At 43.4% G+C, this 16,097-nt stretch overlaps 1 protein-coding gene across 1 annotated transcript in view; it reads left to right on the top strand.

Annotated features, from left to right (window-relative positions):
- Nucleotides 1-5,131, top strand: part of lrrc4cb (leucine rich repeat containing 4C, genome duplicate b) — a 37,098-nt gene extending 31,967 nt beyond the window's left edge. Inside the window, exon 2 of the mRNA XM_063881897.1 lies at nt 426-5,131. Within this exon, the coding sequence (XP_063737967.1) occupies nt 453-2,348 (1,896 nt within the window). The 5' untranslated portion in view covers nt 426-452 and the 3' untranslated portion in view covers nt 2,349-5,131. The remainder of the gene's footprint in view (nt 1-425) is intronic.
- The last annotated feature ends 10,966 nt before the right edge of the window (nt 5,132-16,097 follow it).

Here is a 16,097-nt window from a genome sequence, read left to right as displayed (position 1 = left end):
ACCGAGAAAATAAATCACGGAAATACAAAGCAATGATCAAATAAAATATATTTTTTATAAAAGTAAATAGTGAAGATAGTAAAACATTTATCAATTATAGACTATTTCAGGCAGTAATATCTGAACTTGCTGTTTATTCATGTAACTTTTGTTCTTTCAACATTTTCTACAAACTGCCCCGTATAAGAACATTTTTAAAGAGTAGTTCCATAAACTGTCATTAAATGGTACAAAAACATCAGTTCCCGTCAAGCGCCAAGTTGCATCTTTCAAATGGTTTGTTCCATCTAACCAACAATCTAAATCCAAAATATATTTGGAATTGTCAATGATAACTACTGCTCAATGCATGAACTCTACAATGTACTTCTTGCTACTTTATGTAATTACTAAATATTCCTCTCCCTTTTTTCTTCTTGTTTCAGAGAACTCAAACAGCAGATGAACTATGAATGCTGAACACAATGATCTCCTCCCTCCAGCGCCAGACAATGAGAGGTCGTAGGCTGAAGGGGGCGCTGTCCAACCCCCTCTTTGTGCTACTTTTGGCCCTTCAGATCCTGGTCGTGGCTGGGCTGGTTCGGGCTCAGACCTGTCCTTCTGTCTGCTCATGCAGCAACCAGTTCAGCAAAGTAATATGCACCCGCCGAAGTCTCCGGGACGTCCCAGATGGCATTTCCACCAACACTCGCTACCTGAACCTCCAGGACAACCTCATCCAGGTCATCAAGGTAGACAGTTTCAAACATCTGCGCCACCTGGAGATCCTGCAGCTGAGCAAAAACCACATTCGCAACATTGAAATTGGCGCCTTTAATGGACTAGCCAGTCTCAACACTTTGGAGCTCTTTGATAATCGGCTTACGACAATCCCCAATGGAGCATTTGAGTACCTGTCCAAGCTGAAGGAATTGTGGCTACGCAACAACCCGATCGAAAGTATACCATCTTATGCCTTCAACCGAGTCCCCTCGCTTCGAAGGCTGGATCTAGGCGAGCTCAAACGTCTCTCTTACATTTCTGATGGAGCCTTCAAGGACTTGAGCAACCTGCGCTACCTAAACCTGGGAATGTGCAACCTCAAGGAGATCCCAAACATTTTACCTTTGGTCAGGCTTGAAGAGCTAGAAATGTCAGGAAACCAGCTCACTGTTGTCAAGCCCAGCGCATTTTTAGGATTAGTGAACCTCCAGAAGCTGTGGATGATGCATGCGCAGATACAAACTATAGAGAGGAATTCCTTTGATGACCTTCAGTCTCTGGTGGAGCTCAACTTAGCTCACAACAACCTTACCTTTCTACCACATGACCTCTTCACACCGTTGCATCGCCTAGAGCGGGTCCACCTCCATCACAACCCTTGGAACTGCAACTGTGATATACTGTGGCTAAGCTGGTGGCTGAAGGAGACAGTACCTGCCAATACTAGCTGCTGCGCCCGTTGCCATTCGCCTGCAGTCTACAAAGGTCGCTACATTGGTGAGTTGGACCACAGCTACTTCCAGTGTGATGTTCCTGTCATTGTGGAGCCGCCCAGTGACTTGAATGTGACAGAAGGCATGGGGGCAGAGCTTAAATGTCGTACAAGCTCGCTGACATCCATCAGCTGGCTTACACCAAATGGCTCGCTGGTGACACATGGGGCTTACAAGGTACGTTTGTCTGTTCTCAATGATGGGACACTGAACTTTACTAGTGTCACCATGCAGGACACTGGGACTTACACCTGTATGGTAAGCAACACAGCAGGCAACATTTCTGCCTCTGCTGTACTTAATGTCACTTCTGTGGAAAACAGTGGGGTGACCTATTTTACCACAGTCACTGTGGAGACCATTGAGTCCCCGGGGGATGATAGCCAAACGCCACTTCCACCATTTGGCTGGGTGTCATCATCTACAACAAAAGGTACTCCTGTTTCCACAAGTACCACAGAGCGGACTTACACCATTCCAGTTCTTGATCCGGATGGAGAGGGAGCCCTAAATGGCCTGGATGAGGTGATGAAAACTACCAAGATTATCATTGGCTGCTTCGTGGCCATAACGCTAATGGCTGCTGTTCTACTGGTAATTTTCTACAAGATGAGGAAGCAACATAACCAGCAGGATCCTGATGGCCCTGCCTCCTCCATGGAAGTCATTACAGTTGAAGAAGAGCTTGCAGGTGTTGCTGCCATGGAGAGACACCTATCGATGCCTCCTCTGGAGCACTACAACCACTACAACACCTACAAGAGCAGTTACCACCATGCTCCTATGCTCAGTAGCATACACAGCTCAGCCACACAGGAACCTTTACTGATTCAAGCCTGCTCAAAAGACAATGTACAAGAGACCCAAATCTGATCTTGAATTTGACTAAACATCTTGTGTCAGCAGTTTCATACTTGGAGTACAATGGACCAAACCTGAAGATAAAAAATAAGTCAAAATGACATTAACCTGACAGAGGTGATGTCTGTAATGACGATAAATCAGCATTTGGCAAAGGGACGACATATGATACTTTAACAAGTGTCTTTACAAAAACAAAGATTATTTATTAAAAGTATGTCTAGTGGCTAAATGAAGAAAAACAATTTGTGATAGCTTTTTAGCTCATTTTATTTCTCTCTCTTTCTGTGTAATACTGCACAAGGGAAAGAATGGTTTACAAAACAAATGAACACAAACAAACAAATACAGCTAATGTGAAGAAAATGGCCTATAATTAATACAACGCCATTCATTAATATTTGGATTTTACCTGATAATGTGTTTTGTTAGAGGGCACCGTTTTAAAATGTATAACTTGAAATGTGCTAGAGTTTCAGGCCACCATATCCAATTCAGCCTTATTTTTAGAAGAGTAAAAATAAAGATAATATGGGTTTATTTTTAATGCCGTCATGTTCTAGCTGACTGTCACTCAACACCAAATGAGATCTCCTAATGACACAGCTCTGGATGATATCGCAGTGAAGCCAGCATGCCTGAGGAGCAAGGCAGCCAAATTAGTCACTGTGCATTTCCCCTGTGGCTCCTAAAAAACAACCATGCATCCTTCATTTTAATTAATATTAACTTTGTGCTCCCACTCCCATTTCAACCTTTAAAATTTCTCACCTTCTACACCTCCTTTCTTTTTATAAGTCTGGGCTTCATTTTCCCTGTCCACCCCACTCATCTTTCTTACGTGTCCTCTTGGTTCTTTCATTGTCTCTCTTTCACTTAGCCCAGGCACGTTCTTCACCCTTCGCCATGTCTCATTTGTCCTGCTTTATCCGCCGGCATGTGCCACACGACGGCAGAATATTGCTTGGGAAAATGAAGGGGAGCATAAGGCTGCAGTGTGTAGCCTCCCTGTTAACCTAGTAATGATCTACGTCCACTCAGTGTCGCGTTACCTGGCCATCACCCCAGGGTCACACAAGCTTGGGAGCTGATAGTCCATCTGTTAAACAGATAAAGAGGCAAATGAGGCTGCTTTGTAATGTAGTGTGACCCTGTCAGACTAACGCAGACGGGGCTAACATAGTCAGTGAAGCAGCTAGGAACCTGCAAGAAAATAAGGGAAGATGGGTTGTAGCTCATTAATCTGTATCAGCAGTTCATTTGCAGACTAACAGAGGGAAAGCTGATAACAAAACAGCATGAGACTTTTCCACTCTCCCTGCGCCTGACATCTAAGGGGGGGAGAGGCCTTTGATATTGAAGCGACCCCTGCTCAGTCTCATTTTTGTCAGAGAAAAACACACACACTTTCATGTTGCATGATTTATAGACCATCAAAACATTGTCTCTCCTGTAGTCTGTTTGTGCTTTGATTTTTCATTTAGTTTTTCAAAGAGGAAGGCTTAAGGAAAAGGGAGGTAGGGATGAAAAGTGATAAACAGAGGGTGGAAATAGGGGAGCCGGACCCACAATGGTCATAAGGGGTCTTCAAACAGATATATTGCTGATATGAAGCAGGAGGAGTGGAATAAAAGATAAGGAACAAGGAGGCAAAACTAGCCATCAGACTGTCGCCATGGAAACAGTGACCTTGTGCAGAAAGAAAGGAGAGGTAGATATGCCTTTCACTTTGGTCTGTGTGCAACAAGCATATTTCAGAAATGCGACAAATTATCGACAAAATTGACAATTGAATGTGAATTAAAAAATGATTCTGATGGGATTTGAGCTTTGTGACATTGCTTTGCAGTGCAGCAAACAGGTTCAGTTATTTGAATTATATATCACTGAATGAAGTGAAAATGTAAATGTCCAGCAGCCGTACTCATCCATTGATTTTCATCTTAGTGAAGATAACTCACATGTACTTTAATATGATCCACATAAAGCGCTGTCACATGCACAACATCATACATCTTATCAGTCAGTCACCTAAATCTACTCTTATGATACAAAATACAGTTTAATGACTGGTGATCCCTCGCGAAGTAAAGACAACTGAAGGAGGAACAATTGCAACATCAGCCTTTCACAGTGTGTAATGAAAGACGAGAATAATACCGCTAACGGTAACAATGTAGAGTAAACCATTCTTTCCCTTTCCACTGTTTTCTTTTTCAATGCTCAATACCTTTTCAATGCTTTTGGTGGCTTAATGATTCAATGTTGACGCTGGCTACAGTGAAAAAAAAGGTTGAGATTTTTTATATATATATTTGGGGATGAGGGTTGTGAGTTATACAGGATGAGTGGAATATCTCTGTTTTGGTATTTGTGTGAGCAGGATGGCTTTATGTGGAGAGCAATGTGAATGCCAGAATGAAATTAGACTGACCTGCAGAATGTTGGACTTGAAATACCAGCAGAGTGAGCTTGATTTTTGTGCAAAACCCCAAGCCAAGGTGATCCGATTCTTGTGTGTTATTCTGCCTACTGTCTATGTATAGAGAGGGTTACTGTATGTGGGAATATTCTCTCTCATTTTTGGAGAGAATAATCATCAAAAGGTTACATTTCTACAAAAAAAAAAATATTTTCAAAAACATAATGCAAAAAAAAAAAGATCTTCAGATCATAATTTTACATGTGCTTCAATTGTTTAAAAAAGACAAAAAAGCTAAAACAAAAAGAAAAAAAAAACAAGAGACTGTGCTTGTAAGGAGTCCAACTCATTTCTCTGAGGATGATGTTCAATTATTGATACCTGAGATTGTAGTTCATACTGTACATGAATACAAATAAAAGTTGCAATTCTTTTTTTTCCAAAAGATTTCACGGAATGTATTATTCAGAGACGTCGTCGCAATTTTGCCGCCTTTGTCTCATTTGCACATTAACACTTGCATAGAAATATTCAAACAAAAAGGATTACTAAGCAGCTCCCAGTATACTGAACTGAGAAATATGCGCTGTGAAGAAAATGTACTGTAGCTTATATTATGAGGTCAGAGGGGGGAGGTGGATCTCTCTTAGGGGGAAAGGAAGTGATCTTTCTGTATTATACATGGAAAGACGGATTCTTTTATCTAATTTGAATCACTCCATCTGTTTGACAGAATCATTTGATTCATGCAGGCAAATCTGAGAATTTCATTACCAATAGAACAATAGGCTGTTCCTGCTCTCTCTGCTGACTCAATATGAGGAACAAAGGAGCTCAAAGAACCTTGGAGAACATCACAACAAAATAAATGCCTATGCTACCCTCACTGGCATTTACAAAATGAAATTATCATTCAATCAATTAAACCAAATATCTGCTCGAGACAATCTCTATTTGCGTAAACAAAATGCTACACCTCTGAAAAGAGACAGTTTTTCATCATGACATCTCCATTATCCAAATAGCACAAAATGGCGTACAGTCACAATGGCCTTTGGGTTTGCTCCATTTCATCCCCAAAGTACTTGATGGCTGCCCACCAAAATGTTGTGAGGCAATTCGTGCAGGCCTCATTCAGCCACTTAATGGTATGTACGGTCATTCGCAAATGCTATATGTCTATTCAAACAAAGGGTTCATTAATTCATTCACTCACTGATTACAATTTATTCAGGAAATGACACACACAGCCTCAATGAAATGATGCCGGATCCAATCCAGAAATTGAACAGTAATCTCATACATTTCCAGGCAGTTATAGTATGTACTGTATTTATATATATTTTTACAACCATTTATTCAGATGGCTTATGTGAAGGCTATTTCTCTACCCTTTATTTTTCACCGTTAGATACACAAGGATCCAGCTCTGTACCCAGAAAAGTCTGCAGCCTGGTTGAAAAAAGCCTTTTTTGAAAAAGCCTTTTTTCAACCAGAAAAAAAAACAAGCAGGCAAAGAAAAAACAACTAAAGAGTCAGCGTTAGTGTGACCGTGTTGCTACAGGAACAAAATAAACAAAATAATCCAAACTATGAGGTTGCCAAGTCCATTTAAGGCCCATTAAATACCAAGATACTCCATGGTTGTTTTTGAAACGGCCAGGGAAAGAAGAGCAATCAGCAACATTACCAGCAGTTGTCGCTGAAAGAGAGCCAGGCTTTTCTGCTAGAGTCACAGTGAAAGCTGTCCTACCTTGTGTACAAATTGTCACAGATTAACAGATAACAACAGTCATCAATGTCCCTGAGGAAGAGTGAGCTACTCTAAAACAGAACATTATTATAAATAAAAAATGTTTGCAAAAAGGGCATATAAAAGGTGAACACTAGTGCTGTTGAGGGGGTATTCTTTTCCAGGAAATGCTTTATTCTTTAAAATGTGTCTCATTGTTATGAAGTGATCACACCAAATGCTGTGAATGATTAAATACAAAGACATGTAAATTACTCTTCGTAGTTTAAGGTCACGCATGAAATCTGAGTCATACAGTGTTGATTACCAGCTGGATTATCCTGATGTCCTAAATTTAAAGAATCACAAAATGTCTATATTTCTAGAAAGTGAATCACAACAAGGAATTATTAGGTTCTCTTTGTGAACTTGTACATAAAATACCTTGTGAGGAAGTCGAGACCTTCTAATCAGCAAACGGTTATATTGTTTGAACAATGCTTTTAAAAAGTTCCATTAAAAAGAAAGAAAAAATCTATTATTGGCAAGGATGTTCCTCACCAGATAAATTATGTAAATGCAACATTTGCCCGTATTTACTTGTAGTTAAAATATATTCTATTGTGAGAAAAACAGACATGATGCTCAAACTAGTTACTGCCATTTTCAGGCCTTTTATGTGCAAATGTGCCCTTTAAGAAAAGGTCTGTTTAGGGAGTTCAGTTCTAAGAGAAGACCGGCAAGTTAAATGGACCAACAGCAAGCTGTGAAACAGATGGTATCCCACTTGACTATAATCAAGAATCTAATAAAACCTGTTAAACATAAGACAGTCGGACAGAAAGAGAGCCAACTGGTAGCAGCCCTGAAGAGACTTAACGTGTAGGGTGGAATAATCCTATAAAAAGGGTAGGCCCTCATAGCGAGACCTAGCTCTACAGCGCTGGGTCATCGTAGTGAAAAAAAATGTAATCTCTGAGTCTGTTCTGGTGGCTGAGATGTCAAAGGCACAATTTCAGAATAAGCCTCAATATTTCTAGGATTCTGGTGTGGCCAGCATTAGTAGTAGAAGACTTCCTTTTTCTCTAAGCTGTTCATTGTTTACAGTCCAATTTGAGTATGCGAGAGTGGAGCTGAAGTTGCGTCACTACATCTACAAAAGGGTTGTTTTACAATAAGCCAGTTTACATGTACATTTTAAGCTATTAAAAAGCATAAAACAAGTCTAATGTGTCTCTTTAGTTCCCCACACAGACTGTTTACCAACACTGAACCTGAACCTGCTCAAATATGATTGGTAAAAACTGCACGGACTACAAACTGAAACCAGGTGCCTCTGAAACCAAGTTTTTGTACTGTTGGGTTCAGATTTTTACAATAAATTATCCCAAAAAATTTAAATTTCAATACATTTTGCTTGAAATAACTACTATGGAGTCAGGGGGCGTATTGGGTTTATTTTTAATTTAACCAAGGCAAGTGCGTCACATTTTATTGGAGAAAAAAAGTTACATGACCTTTAACTGGGATTAATATACAATCATATAAATAAAAAGAAGAAACCAAAGAAAACGGAGTAATAAGTTGATAAACTCCTTAAAGCTATTTCCGTATCCAGTTTTCTATCAGTAAGAGTCAATGTGTAGCAGATGTATGCCAAGGCCTTAAATTCATTTCCAGGCACCAATAGTTGCCTCTCAATACAGTTAGACCTCCGTCACAGTTTTGGTAGCTTTTTATGCTCAAAGTAGCAACAGACATTTGTCTGCACAGGCTGCATAAGAAAAGGCACCAAGTGTATTATGATTTTATGGAAGAGAGAAAAGGAACCCATTCATGTGTCTTCAAATGCTCACTATGCGTTTGGTTTGCAGTTTGAGTGTGTGAGGTACCAGATGCTTTTTTATTTGGTTTGATTAATATGATATTTAATGTTTAATTCATTAGAATATCCGACAGTAGCAAACAATGTTTGCAAAAAACAAAACAATAGTTACATCACTAACTTTAAAGGAATATGTCACAACATTTTGAGATATACAGTATTTATGCTCCGCTAAGCTTTTGATTATTAACAGCTGAAGAGGAGCTAGATGGTTTTTGATATCCCAGATACTGCGATAACAGAAAAACAACAACAAAAAACTCCATTTAGGAACATAATGTATTAGATCTATAATGGCAGATATACAGGGATAAAGCAGTCATCCCTATTGAACTGCAATTATGCAGGCACAACAAAAGACTGCATGTTGCCTTGACAGCAGCCAATCCAAGTACAAGACATCTGGTGGAGCAACAAATGATCCAAAAGTAGATATGAGGAAACTGGCAGCCGCAGCAGAGGCATGTGGTTGCTGCCGGAAAGTAATACACGCTCAACGTGCCTGTTCGACTCATGTGGGCTGAAAATCCAAAATATGTGTTTCAGCTCCAGAAATTAGCTCTCCCTGCAAGAGAGAGCTTAAAAACAACATGCTGGTGTCAGCCAATGTTGCCCTTTGGGGTGGAAGGAGACATCTGCTTTTCTTAATCTCGAGTAGGCTGTTTACTTATCTCTACAGAAAGAACTAGCCATCAAGATCTGACAAGCCGGGAGAACATCTGATAAATAAAATAAGTGTTTTATGTATTTAATGCTTTTTAAAGGAATAAACAAAGTGAATGGAGAAAAAAGATAACAGTAGAAATATTTTGTTACATATGTTATCGCCATATCCGAGCTACACCTTAGCTTTATTTTATATTCAACAGAAACAATGCATAAATGGCCTAGAGAGCGTGTCTTGACAATTATTTCCGTCTTGTATCAAAACCAGAATTGCTTTTATTAGACGGAGTGCAAGGGAACACGAGGAATGCGGCTCGTCTAATTTGTGCTTACAAATTGGAAGCGAGTTACACAACACAAGATTGACATATTGGGCAAAGGACAAACTGTAACAGGACCTCACATGCTGGGCAGACATGTCAGACTGTCAAGTAGAAGGTTAAACATAAACACGTCATGAAGTGGATACATTTAAAATGTGGGTTTGATTGTGCTGGAGTTGCAGCGCTCGCATTTCAAGCAGAGTTGACATAAAGCTGCACTGAGCATTTAGGTTGACGCATGGGAATAAAGATTGTGAGGAGGAGAGCGTTCTGATCAAATACAGCAACTGTATATGTAGGTGTTGTGTATAATCTGCAGAGGTGGAAGAAGTTGTAATACCACATAGTACAAGTGTTACAAGTAAAAGTCCTGCAAGTTAAGTAAGTAAAGATACAAAAGTGTCAGCACAAATATGTGCTTACATAACATTACGTATCATTTGGCTGACACTTTTATCCAAAGTGACTCACAATAAGTGCAAAACACAGAGAATCAAACTCCGAACGAAAAGCAAAGTGCAGATATATTCACTTCAAGCAAGTCCTACCATTGTAAGTGCCGGTTAATTTATTACATGGCCTAAGCTAAATCTATAATCTGCCTCTTTTTTTGTTTTGCAAGAATTTCATTGCTATGGTGCAATCGAAAACGATGCGATTTCCGTTTACGACGGAATATGCAGAGTTTCTGCTGTCTTTATGTCAATGGGGAGCTCGATCCACCATTTAGGAGCAGGACAGCAAATTGGCGTGTTTTTGAGGGGTACCTGGGTCCCACTCGCAGAGCAAAGTGCATGTTATGGATTGTATGGAAGGCCTGGATGTAGGGAGGGGCTGATCCTTAAAGCACAAATCCTAAAAATATGAACTTGCTAACTAGCTTACTTACTAAGAATAGCATTTTACGCTTTTAGATTACTTAATCCACATTAGTACATTATGATTCATTTGTGTATTTCTATTTCGAATATATGATATGGACATGCAGAGTAATTACGACTAATGTTTGAGAGGAGTTAAAAATACAATACTATACATACATTTGCATTCATTTTGTAGTCAGACATAATGGAAATAATTTGAGAAGAACCTCAAAATCCTACTAAGAACTAAATTCTCTTGTTTGTGTTGATCATTTCTCTGTTTCATAGGTAAGAGACATTTTGGATACTAGTTGATAAGCAAATAAGCAATATTATTATATTTAGTTGTGTATTTGGGCCTATGCTTGGGACTCTATATGGATGTGGTTGTAAGAGTGTTATGCAGTGAAGTGGGGGAGTGTGACAGGCAGCAGCAGTGGCGGGCTACTGTGTGATGCGCCATAAGTGTCTTATGCTAAACATGCAGTTACCTGCGTTGGCAGACACGTTTGGCAGTGATAACAATATTCTCTGCCCTTTCCCATGCTTTGATGAGCTGGCAGCCTACCGGAGTGTTCAGCTGTTCAGATGACAGGCTGCTGCTTCGCTCTGGCACCTCGAGTTTAACAGGTCTAATCTAACAGAAACGACCACCAGACACCAGACACCCCCCCCCCCCCCCCCCCCCCTTTAACTGTTTATGTCGTTATAACGGCAAAGCCAAAATGAATTATCGATCAGCACTCCTGCTCTTACATCCTCGATAAATGCCAGGAACATTGGTTCAGTAAACTGTCCACCAATAGGTTGCATGTGGGGTTAGCAACAGAGGAACAGAGACACTGACATCAGTTCTCCGTGACCAAAAGAGTAGACTGCAGTAGCCTTCAGGCAGAAGTGCACTTGTTGAATATTCAATATTACAATTATATTTGTATGGACCAAATATTAAAATGAATGGTCAAGGATGGCATTTAAACATGAAAGATACACAGGATACAAAATAAAACTGTGAAAATGCTTTATTAGTATTCAGATTGAAATAAAAAATGCAGAATAGTTCAACTAAACTGAAATGACCCAAAGGAAAGTAAAAGGATGAAAATACATTCTCTAACGCAGCATAATCTACTGCTATGCATCAGCAGGTAGGGTGGAGAACAGAGGATTATACACGTTGAGACAAGATGACATAAAGCCACATCGGATGTCAGATAAAAAATGTCTTTGCAATGATCCGGGGTTGTTAAAAGAAACATGGCTGATCAGCTTTTTAGCAGGTTAATCCGGCTTCACATTGAGGTTTACTGACTGATTAAAGGGCATTAAAAATGTTTTTATTTTTATAGGAACATCTGTGATGTGGAAGAACGCTCACCTCTTTACCAGTGTATATCAGTTATATTAGACAATTTGAATTTTGAGGCTGCAATGCATGATTAGGCTTGCAAGTGTACGCACTGCCAAACATCATCAGAAAGTGGGTCCTAAGGGGCAGGTTTGCATCTGTTCAAGCACATCCAAGACATTCTAGCAACGAAGACAAAGATGGGGAGGGTAGTAGGAGAACTTTCAAGAGTTTTTGCTTGTATGTTTATAAAATAGTTAACTGCGGAGAAACGCACATATATTATTATTAATAATAATAATAATAATAATAATAATAATAAATTATATTTGTGTAGCAAACTTTAAAAACAACGTTTTCTCGAGGTACTTCACAATGCTATTGTCAGGGTTGGGGAAACAGGACCCAAGTGCAGTAAATCAAGGGGAAGCAGGTAAGGGTCCAAACAAAAAGCGAGCTTTATTCAAAAGCTGTTGACAAAAACACGAAGCAAGGGGAACACGGGACATGAAAAACACTTGGCTTCAGACATGAAGGGCGACAGGAACAGGCAGGTATCTTGGACAAGATCAGGGAAGAAATGCATGACCAAGGCCAAAAGGGTGGGTGGAGGGGGTCCAGAGGTGGGATTCGGGCAGGCGGCCCGGGGGCAAGGTTTCAAGGTTTCAAGGTTTCAAGGTTTTATTTGTCATATGCACAGCAGATACAGCGTATATGTTGGCAATGAAAATCTTATGTCGCGTGCTCCTCCAACAACTCAACATACATGGTGCACAAAGTAAAACAATAAAAACACTAAAATGTGGAGTTGTTGAGGAGCTCGAGACACAGGACGAGGGCAAGACAGAGGACGAGGAGGGTGTCTCGGGCGGACGGCCCACAACAAGGCAGAGCATGAGACAGAGCATGGACAGGGCTTGTGGCAAGGGAACTCCGGAGGCCGGAGACATGGGCGGAGACAGGGGCAGAGGCAAGGGCGTAGACCATGGCGAGGGAACTCTGGAGGACGACCTGGAGGACAGTGGAATAGCTCCGGAGGGCGGCGAGACAGTTCTGGAGGACGGCCTGGAAGGTGGCGAGACAGCTCCAGAGGGCGGCGAGACAGCTCCGGAGGGCGGCCTGGAGGACAGCGGAATAGCTCCGGAGGGCAGCGAGAAACCTCCGGAGGACGGCCTGGAAGGCAGCGAGACAGCTGCGGAGGACAGCCTGGAAGGCAACAAGAAAGCTCTGGAGGACGGGCTGGAGGACGGCGAGACGCTTCTGGACGACGGGCTGTAGGACAGGCTGGAGGACGGTGAGACGCCTCTGGACGACGGGCTGTAGGACAGCGAGACGCCTCTGGACGACGGGCTGGAGCTGGAGGACAGCGAAACGCCTCGGACGACGGGCTGGAGCTGGAAGACGGAGAGACGCCTCTGGAGGAAAGTAAGGAGCACCTGGAGCAGGAGGCGGCAGGGCCACAGAGGAGACAGGAGCACCAGTCGGCGGGACATGAGCTGTTGTCGGCGGGACCCCAGTTGGTACTGACGTCTGCGGGACCCCCGAAGAGGCAGGAGATGGCTTTGGCGAGAACCCGGGTGGTACTGGCGTCGGCGGGATCCCCGAAGAGGCAGGTGCAGGGGCTGACAGCATCACCGACGGAACATGAAATAGAGTCAGCGGGACATGAGCTTGAGTCGACGGGGACATGGATTGGTGGGACTACCAACGGAACAGGTGTTGGAGGGACCACCGACTTGATGGGGTGAAGAGTTGGCAGGACCCCCGGCGGTACAGGTGACGGCGGGACCCCAAACGGAGCAGGTGTTTGCAGGACCCCCATCGGAATAGATGTCGGTGGGACTCCCAACTGGACAGGCAAGACTGCAGTCGACTGGACAGGCGAGGCTGGAGTCGACTGGACAGGTGAGGCCGGAGTCAAGGCCGGAGTCAAGGCCGGAGTCAAGGCCGGAGTCAAGGCCGGAGTCAAGGCTGGGGTCGACTGGACAGGCGAGGCTGGAGTCGACTGGACAGGCGAGGCTGGAGTTGACTGGACAGGCGAGGCTGGAGTCGACTGGACAGGCGAGGCTGGAATGGAGGCCGGAGTCAAGGCTGGAGTCGACTGGACAGGCGAGGCTGGAGTCGACTGGACAGGCGAGGCTGGAGTCGACTGGACAGGCGAGGCTGGAATGGAGGCCGGAGTCAAGGCTGGGGTCGACTGGACAGGCAACTGGACAGGCGAGGCTGGAGTCGACTGGACAGGCGAGGCTGGAGTCGACTGGACAGGCGAGGCTGGAGTTGACTGGACAGGCGAGGCTGGAGTCGACTGGACAGGCGAGGCTGGAATGGAGGCCGGAGTCAAGGCTGGAGTCGACTGGACAGGCGAGGCCGGAGTCGAGAGGAAAGGCGAGGCTGGTGTCCGCCGGGTCGCCGACAGGACAGCAGGAGCTGGAGTCGGCTGGGCCGCCGACAGGACAGCAGGGGCTGGAGTCCGCCAGGGGGGCCGACAGGACAGGCGGTGCTGGAATCGACTGGACAGGCGGGGCTGGAGTCTGCCGGGCCGCCGACAGGACAGCAGGGGCTGGAGTGGGCCGGACTGCAGCTGGGAGCATGGCGGCCAGGGCTTGGCCTGGAAACGTGGCTGCTAGGGCCAAAACTTGAGCAGGAAGTGTGGCTGCAGAAGGCTTGGCTGCAGGAGGCTTGGCTGCATGACGACGACCAAACAACAGACAAAAGGGAAACAGGGACTAAATACACAAGGGTAATCACAAGACGAGAGACAGCTGGAAGGGGGAGGAGAAACACAGGGGCAACAGGTGAACACAATAATGCAATCAGGCACAGGAGGGAAACGCAGACAGGAAGTGAAGCTAAACATGAAACAAGAGGGAAAACATTTCAAAATAAAAAACACAACACAAAGACATGACAGACACGAAACAAGGATCATGACAGCTATGGGGAGAAAGAAATAAACTAAAATGAAATAAAAGAAAAATAAAATAAATTCAACTAGTGAGCTGAGTGTCAAAAAAGAAAAAAGAGAAAGGTTAAGAGCATAAAAGGTTTAAATATAAAATGAAACACAGTCAGGGAAATGTGGTGAGAAACAGGTGGGTCTTCAGGCTTTCCTTGAAGACTGAGAGGGATGCAGAGGTCCTTAAATCTTCTGGTAGCTGATTCCACAGACGAGGGCCGAGGGAGGAGAAAGCACGGTCTCTCATGCTGGCAAGTTTTTCCCGGGAACAGCTAGGAGATTGGTGCTGGATGACCTGAGACTGTGTGATGTTTGTGAGTGTTGAGTACTAAGCATGTCCTGTAGGTAGGTGGGGCCTGTGTGATTAATGGCTTTATAGACCATGGTGAGGACAGTGTAGTTGATCCGGTGGGTTACAGGTAGCCAGTGGAGTGAGTGAAGGATGGGGGTGATGTGTTCTGATTTGAGTGTTTTAGTGAGTATCCAGGCGGCATTGTTTTGTACATATTGCAGTCTCTGAGTTGTTTGTGTTGGTAGGCCAGTAAGCAGAGAATTGCAGTAGTCAATGCGGGAGGTGACAAAGGCATGGACCAGTTTTTCTGCATCCAGTTTGCTGAGTGACTGTCGCATTTTGGAGATGTTCCTCAGGTGGTAGTAGGAAGCTTTGCAGACAGTCTTGATGTGTGCTTGCAAAGAAAGGGATGAGTCCAGTTTCACAAGAGGGGAGAGAGGAATGGACTGGCCATTGATGATGATTTGAGGGATGTCTGCTTTGAGCAATTGATGGGGTGTTCCAATGAGAATGGCCTCTGATTTGCTGCTATTTAGTTGGAGGGAGTTATTGCTCATCCAGTGATGTATGTGTTCCAGGCATCTTGAGATTGTACTAGATGTTTATCGGGGGCAGTTTGGAGGTACATTTGTGTGTCATCAGCATATGTGTGGAAGAGTATGTTATGGCTCCTCAGTATTTGTCCCAGAGGCAGCATGTAAATTAAAAAGAGAAGTGGCCCCAGGACTGACCCTTGGGGGACACCAGAGGTAACACAGTGTGTGTTGGAGGTGTTTTTTCCAAGACGGACATATTCCTGTCTTCCTGAGAGGTATGATCTGAAAAAGTCCAGAGCCTTGCCAGTGATTCCCACCTCCTTGAGACGCTGACACATGATGTGATGTGAACAGTGTCAAATGCTGCACTTAAATCCAGCAAGATGAGAAGGCTTGGGGAGCCAGAGTCAGCCGCCATCAGCAGGTCATTTAGGACCCTCATCAGTGCTGTGAGATGGTCTAAAACCAGATTGGAAGGTTTCATAGTGAGAGTGGAGATGTTCATGAAGCTGGCGGGCCACAACTTTTTCCAGAACCTTAGCCAAGAAAGGCAAGTTTGAGATGGGACGATAGTTTGAGAGTACCTCAGGATCTAGGTTGTGTTTCTTCAGGACTGGTCTGATGGCTGCCTGCTTGAGAGTGGGGGCAACCTCACGACTCAACAGGGATTTGCTTATGATGGTGGTGGCAGTGGGAATAATATGTTATAAAGTTTAAGATTTCCCTGTAATAATAACC

This window comes from Eleginops maclovinus, chromosome 4, assembly GCF_036324505.1.
Source record: "Eleginops maclovinus isolate JMC-PN-2008 ecotype Puerto Natales chromosome 4, JC_Emac_rtc_rv5, whole genome shotgun sequence".
NCBI classification, from domain to species: Eukaryota; Metazoa; Chordata; class Actinopteri; order Perciformes; family Eleginopidae; genus Eleginops; species Eleginops maclovinus.
This window is presented reverse-complemented; position numbering and strand designations above follow the sequence as displayed.